General features: G+C 51.7%; 1 protein-coding gene across 2 annotated transcripts in view; it reads right to left on the bottom strand.

Annotated features, from left to right (window-relative positions):
- Nucleotides 1–1,478: 1,478 nt before the first annotated feature.
- P3H1 (prolyl 3-hydroxylase 1) overlaps nt 1,479–6,208 on the bottom strand; it is a 44,123-nt gene continuing 39,393 nt past the window's right edge. For both annotated transcript variants that reach the window (XM_032767887.2, XM_075060327.1), the window contains 2 exons: nt 3,540–3,680; nt 1,479–2,109 (listed from right to left, as the gene is read on the bottom strand). In XM_032767887.2, the coding sequence (XP_032623778.2) occupies nt 1,966–2,109; nt 3,540–3,680 (285 nt within the window). In that variant the 3' untranslated portion in view covers nt 1,479–1,965. The remainder of the gene's footprint in view (nt 2,110–3,539; nt 3,681–6,208) is intronic.

The raw sequence follows: 6,208 nt of genomic DNA, 5'->3' as shown, positions 1-6,208 counted from the left end.
TAGAAGGAAGGTTGCAGCCACTGTCTTCGACTCACTTAATGTACGACTCCACTGATGAATGTAACTGGCCAGAGCATTCACGTCCTGGCTGAGTGACCCTTCAATATTGCTTAGAGTGTTACCCCCATCAGCGGGACAGATGTGTCCCCGGCCCTCTCATGGCGTGAGCCACATAAATGTAAGTGGACAAAATGCAGGCTGCACCCACGTGTTCTAAGCAAATCCTAAATTCAGTCCCTTTCACAGAGGGAACCAGTCCCTGTGCCATGAGCTGCTCAGCTTGCTCTTCGTTGGCCTGGTTAGGAACTGCTGCCCTCAAGTGGGCAAACTACAGCCAGAAGGCTCTTCAGCCAACAAAACTGGAAGGGACCATCTATCCCACTGCAGTTTCTATCCTACTTGCTGGATGCAGAGGCACCAGTGCTTGCTGAGAGGGCTTTGATTCCCAAAGGATGTTCCAGCTGGTTCAGCGATTCCCACTAGCGGTGAGTATGGAAGAATGTGGCAGGGAAAAGCAGGGAGCCAGCCAAAATGGCAGCTTTTGGGCAGACACAGGCAGGTCACATGACACTGGGATTCTGAACCCTTCTACACGTGCCACCTACCTGCTTCAAGAATTGCAGTGACAACCGCACATGCTGAGAGCACAGGCGATCCCAAGGGAATGGATATGGAGTATGGCAGGACAGCACAGGCCAGGCAAACGACATGGGGAGCTAATATTTAATAACGGGCTCTGCCAAGGGTCGCAGTGGATTCTCCATCACTGGCCATTTTCAAATCAAGATGGGAGGTTTTTTCTCCCAGATCTGCTCTAGGAATGATTGTGGGGCAGGTCTCTGGCCTGTGTGACCCAGGGGGTCAGATTAGGTGACCCCAGGAATCCAGGACTTGCCTTGCAACACTCACAGCAAGTGCTTTGAAGAATAAGCAGAGGAGCACGGATGAGGGTTACAGGCATGAAACCTGGAAGGTGCAGAGATGAGAGAAGGGCCAGAAAGGACGCAGCAAGACAAGTGGGAGAGTGGAAACAAGCAAGGGAAGGATTAAGCAAGGGACAGAGCAGGGGACAAGGTCATCGCTGCCATAAAAGGATACTACAAGCATGGACAGTACACAAGGCAGCTAACAGAGTGGGATCCAGATGGTCCATTGCCAGAGGAAGACATTTATTAAAAGGGCCATTGCGGTGCAAAGGAGGACAAGGACTGCAGTGGATACCAGACACCTCCCAAACGAGGTCCTCAGTGGGGAGTACGGTGCAGAATCCACAGCTTTGTAGCAAATAGACTTGCAGCAGGAACCCTGGGCATTCAGACCCCCCCACCCCACACATCTTCGCAGCATCCCATGGCGCAGGGAGCCAACGGGTGCCTGGACTGCTGCCTATCTATCCACTCAGGGGATTGACTCTACTTTTCCACACAGACAACAGGCTGTGACCCAGAAAGGGGCTGATCAAAGGAGACATCAACAGATTAGAAAAGAAACCTTTATTCCCTGGTTGTCATTGGAAGGTACTTAAACATCTGTGACGTGTAGTGTGTTCGAACCAACGGGTCCTTTGGAAGTTCACTGGCTGCAGCTCCAACCCTGACCAGCATCCCCTTAACTCCAGGCACCAAAAGTCCTCCCAGCAGCCCAGAACTTTGATCCCCCCCAGAACGTGTATGTCTCACGCTGCGGGAGATGGGGGAGGCAGGATGTGACTAGCGACACCAGGCACTTCTCAGGCGTGTGGCCCAGAGCAAATCCAGTGAAGTTTCCTCTCCAGCCCCAGCTATGCCTTGGCCTCTGGGCAGGCCAAGGAAAACTCTGCTCCTGCCAAGGGCTTTAAGTGAATTAGTCGCCTTCAGTCCCAGGTCCAGTGTCCTGAATCCACAAGCTGCAGTCAAGGGGGTTTGAGTCCTGAAACGCGATAGCGGGGCCAAGCTGGCACCTAAAGGGGTCCTGCCTGGAGGTCCATCACAACTCATCCTTTCCCTCTACACTCTGCCTGGGAGTATCCGTCATGGCTGGCAGCTCTGCTTCCAGCCCCTTCACCTGAGACAAATCCACCTCCTCTGTGTTGAAGAGCATCTTCACCAGGTCATCGGCCTGCACGCGCTCCTGAGGGGGCGGAAGGGCAGATTAGAGCACGCTGCAAGAGCCAGCCCCCTGCTTTGCCCTTGTAGCACCGGGGAGGGGATCCCTGGGACATAATGGGATTACACCCCAAATGCAAGGGCATAGGACTCAGAGGGACCTCCTGGGTCAGTGAGTCCAGTCCCTGCTGACGTAGCCACCCCTTCAGATAACCCTGTTCAGAAGCCTGGGGGCCTGCTCCAGAATCTCATTGCTCGGATAGCTAGAAACCTCCTAATGTGCAGCCCGAGTTTACTCCTGGCCAGCCCATTTATTCTCATGATGTTGTTCTTTAGCCTAAATGGCTCTTCACCCCACCTGGTGTAATTATAGACACCAATCAGCTCCCCCTCAGCCTGTGTTTCAGGCTACCCAAGCCCTGCTCTTTCAGTCTGCTCCGTAAGATCGGCTCTCATAACAACATAAGAACGGCAGTACCGGGTCAGACAAAAAGGTCCATCTAGCCCAGTATCTGTCTACCGACAGTGGCCAATGCCAGGTCCCCAGAGGGAGTGAAGCTAACAGGCAATGATCAAGTGATCTCTCTCCTGCCATCCATCACCATCCTCTGATGAACAGAGGCTAGGGACACCATTCTTTACCCTTCCTAGCTAATAGCCATTTATGGATTTAGCCACCATGAATTTATCCAGTTCCCTTTTAAACATTGTTATAGTCCCAGCCTTCACAACCTCCTCAGGTAAGGAGTTCCATAAGTTGACTGTGCGCTGTGTGAAGAAGAACTTCCTTTTATTTGTTTTAAACCTGCTACCTATTAATTTCATTTGGTGACCCCTAGTTCTTGTATTATGGGAATAAGTAAATAACTTTTCCTTATCCACTTTCTCCACATCACTCATGATTTTATATACCTCCATTATATCCCCCCTTAGTCTCCTCTTCTCCAAGCTGAAGAGGCCTAGCCTTTTTAATCTTTTGTCACATGGGACCCTCTCCAAACCCCTAATCATTTTAGTTGCCCTTTTCTGAACCTTTTCTAGTGCTAGAATATCCATTCCCTTAACATTCCAGCAGCCCTTCTCTGCCTCACTCCAGCATGGATTCATCTTTCCAGCACATGGGCGACCAGAGCGCACACTGCTCCAGATGGGGTCTCACCAGTGCTTGGTCCAATGACATTAGAACTTCTCAACCTCTACCTAAAATACACCCCCTGCCACAGCCCAGGCTTGCCTTTGCTATTTTCACAGCCTGACACTTGCACAGCAACTGCAAGGGGAAAGGCATGTCCCCGGGGATTTCATCCAGCTGTTTCCCATGCCCTAGAGCCCATTCCTCGAGGAAGGCAGGGGAGAGTAGGAGTGGGCAGACTGAGCATGTGCACAGCTGGGGAACAGGCGTGCGTGTGAGTGGAGAGGTGTCGAGACAGGATGCCAATGCGGGGCAGTACTTACTCGTTCGCTGTGTCGCGGGTCCAGAGTGAACCACAGGGCGATGGCGCACCGCTGGCCCTTGGTCACGGCCTTCACCCCATGAGGGTTCTCTAAGCCAGAGGAGAAGCCGACTGCACGCCCGCACTGCGGCTGCACCTCTGCCTGCAGGGGGCAGATGCACGGATTAGAAGATCCTAACCATCCATGCAACAGCGGGTAATGAGGGATGGGTGAGGTAAGAGCCAGCAGACAGGCCAAGCAATGGAGGAGCATGCTGCTCACTGGGATGGGTGTGCAAAAGGGGAGACAGGGCCCTAGGGGCCAGCTGGAGAGGGGATATTGGGGCGATTAGAGTCCCCCAGTGCAGGGCAGAAGCAGGGCTGGTGCAGAGGGGTGGCAGCAGGGGACTGTGCTCTTAGACCCTGCTGTGCAGTGGAAACTACAGGCAATGCCAGGGAGTGGCTGGGACAGCCCAGGCCATGGCTCCCCAGCTCTCCTGGAGGTTCCATCTGCAGCCAGCCTGAGCGATGCAGCACATCCTCTGCCACTGGTGGCTTCCCCTGTGGGGGGAGCTCCCCAGGCTCCTGGAGGCCATGGAGGCTAGCCTGGCAGTCAGATGCCAGGGGTTTAACTTCAGGCATCGTGACCAGATGCAGCTCCCCCTCCTTCACAGGGATCACTCCTGCCCTGTACTGCAGCACAGCCCCCATCCTGCCCCTTGTGACGTTGTCTAATTAAAATATAACCATGCAAGTCATTAATGCACAATGCATAATTGCACAAATCTTATACAAAATATAACTCTTGGCCAGAAAGGGTTAAACAGCTTGCAGGCTAATTAGCCCAAAGCCGACCTTTAAAGACATGTTAGACATGGTAAGTAGGGCCATTCGATGGCTAGATAGGCTGGAACTTTGCAATGCAAACTTGTATCATTAGAAGTGATACTAATTGTGTGTATCTGAGATGCTACCCATGTAAACAGACAGCTCCTGTCTGTCACTATAGCTATTAATTCCGAGATCAAAAGGGAATATTAACATTTAGATGAATCTTGGGTGAAATAATGTCATTGTCTGTAGGTCTCTGAAGTTTGTGATAGACCACCTAACGGATAAATTGCCCTCAGTTAATTTGTGTAACTAATTACTGGTGTTTAGAAAACAGAAGGTTACATCCAAAGCCTACTGTTTACCCAGGACTGTACGGTCAAGTGGGTGCTAGAACGCTGTATATAAAGACCCTTGGGTTCTGATCCTGTTTGATCTGCTTAAGGTTTCCTGTAGGGGAAGCCTAAGCCACAAGGACTGAGATCCCACTGCTGACTGAAATATAAACACTGGACTATAACCTATGGACCATTTCTGAAAGAACTCCTTGCAGCTGCAAAGCTCACCATCTCTGCTATGAATCCGAACCTCAAGAACTGAACTCATGTCTGTATGTATATTGATCTTTTAACCATATTCTCTCTCTCTTTTGTTTTTGAATACATTTTAGTTTAGTTAATAAGAATTGGCTGTAGCGTGTATTTGGGTAAGATCTGGAATATTCAGTGACCTGGGAGGTAATGTGTCCAATCCTTTGGGATTAGTAGAACCTTTCCTTTTATATGATGAAATATAATTTTCAGAAATCTTCATCCTATTTGACTTGGGTGCCTGGATGGAGGCCTGAGGCAGAGTTATTTTAAGGCAGCCGTCCCCAGCCTTTTCGTCTGACGGGTGCCAGACGAAGGACCATGGCGGCAGTCGAGCATCTGCCGAAATGCCACCAAATTTCGGCGGCCTTTCGGCAGATGCTCGACTACCGGCCAGGACGTGGGCACATTTAGATACCCCTGGAGGCGCCATCTGCAGGCACTGCATTGGGGACCCCTGCTTTAAGGGAACTGTGTTGTTGGTCTCTGGATAACCAGTGAGATACAAAAGAAGCTGTTTAGTGCTGGCTGGGTAAATCTAAGTATTGAATTATTCACCAGCTTTGGGGTTTGTCTGCCCCATTCTTTGCAGTTCACCCTAATTGAGTGACCTTGGCTGGTTCCCCACTGGGACCCCGGTCACACCCCTCTGTAGAGGAGGCCCCATCCCACATCAGAGCACAGCCATCTCCATTTTCCAGCCAGGGTAACAGCGGGAACGCTGCTTCCTAGCCCAGCCAGCTCCACATGCTGTGTGTGGCTCAGCAGGCTGGTCCCTGCGCTCAGCCCGGGGAGCCAGGCCGCCCTCTCGGCAGTGTAACAGTGGGGAGTTATTTCTGACCAGCTCCATGCACAGATGCTCATAGTCCAGCGAATTGAGCTAATTCAGAAAACACGGTTACTCACCTTTGTAACTGTTGTTCTTCGAGATGTGTTGCTCATATCCATTCCAGTAGGTGTACGCGCCGCGCATGCACGTTCGTCGGAGAACTTTTACCCTAGCAACTCCAGTGGGCCGGCAGGCCGCCCCCTAGAGTGGCGCCGCCATGGCGGGTGATATATACCCCTGCCGGCCCGCCCGCTCCTCAGTTCCTTCTTGCCGGCTACTCTGACAGTGGGGACAGAGGGCGGGTGTGGAATGGATATGAGCAACACATCTCGAAGAACAGCAGTTACAAAGGTGAGTACCCGTGTTTTCTTCTTCGAGTGCTTGCTCATATCCATTCCAGTAGGTGATTCCCAAGCCTTACCTAGGCGGTGGGGTCGGAGT

The sequence above is a fragment of the Chelonoidis abingdonii genome, chromosome 23 (genome assembly GCF_003597395.2).
Source record: "Chelonoidis abingdonii isolate Lonesome George chromosome 23, CheloAbing_2.0, whole genome shotgun sequence".
NCBI classification, from domain to species: Eukaryota; Metazoa; Chordata; order Testudines; family Testudinidae; genus Chelonoidis; species Chelonoidis abingdonii.
Note: the sequence above shows the minus strand (reverse complement) of the source record. Positions and strands in the feature narration are given on the sequence as shown.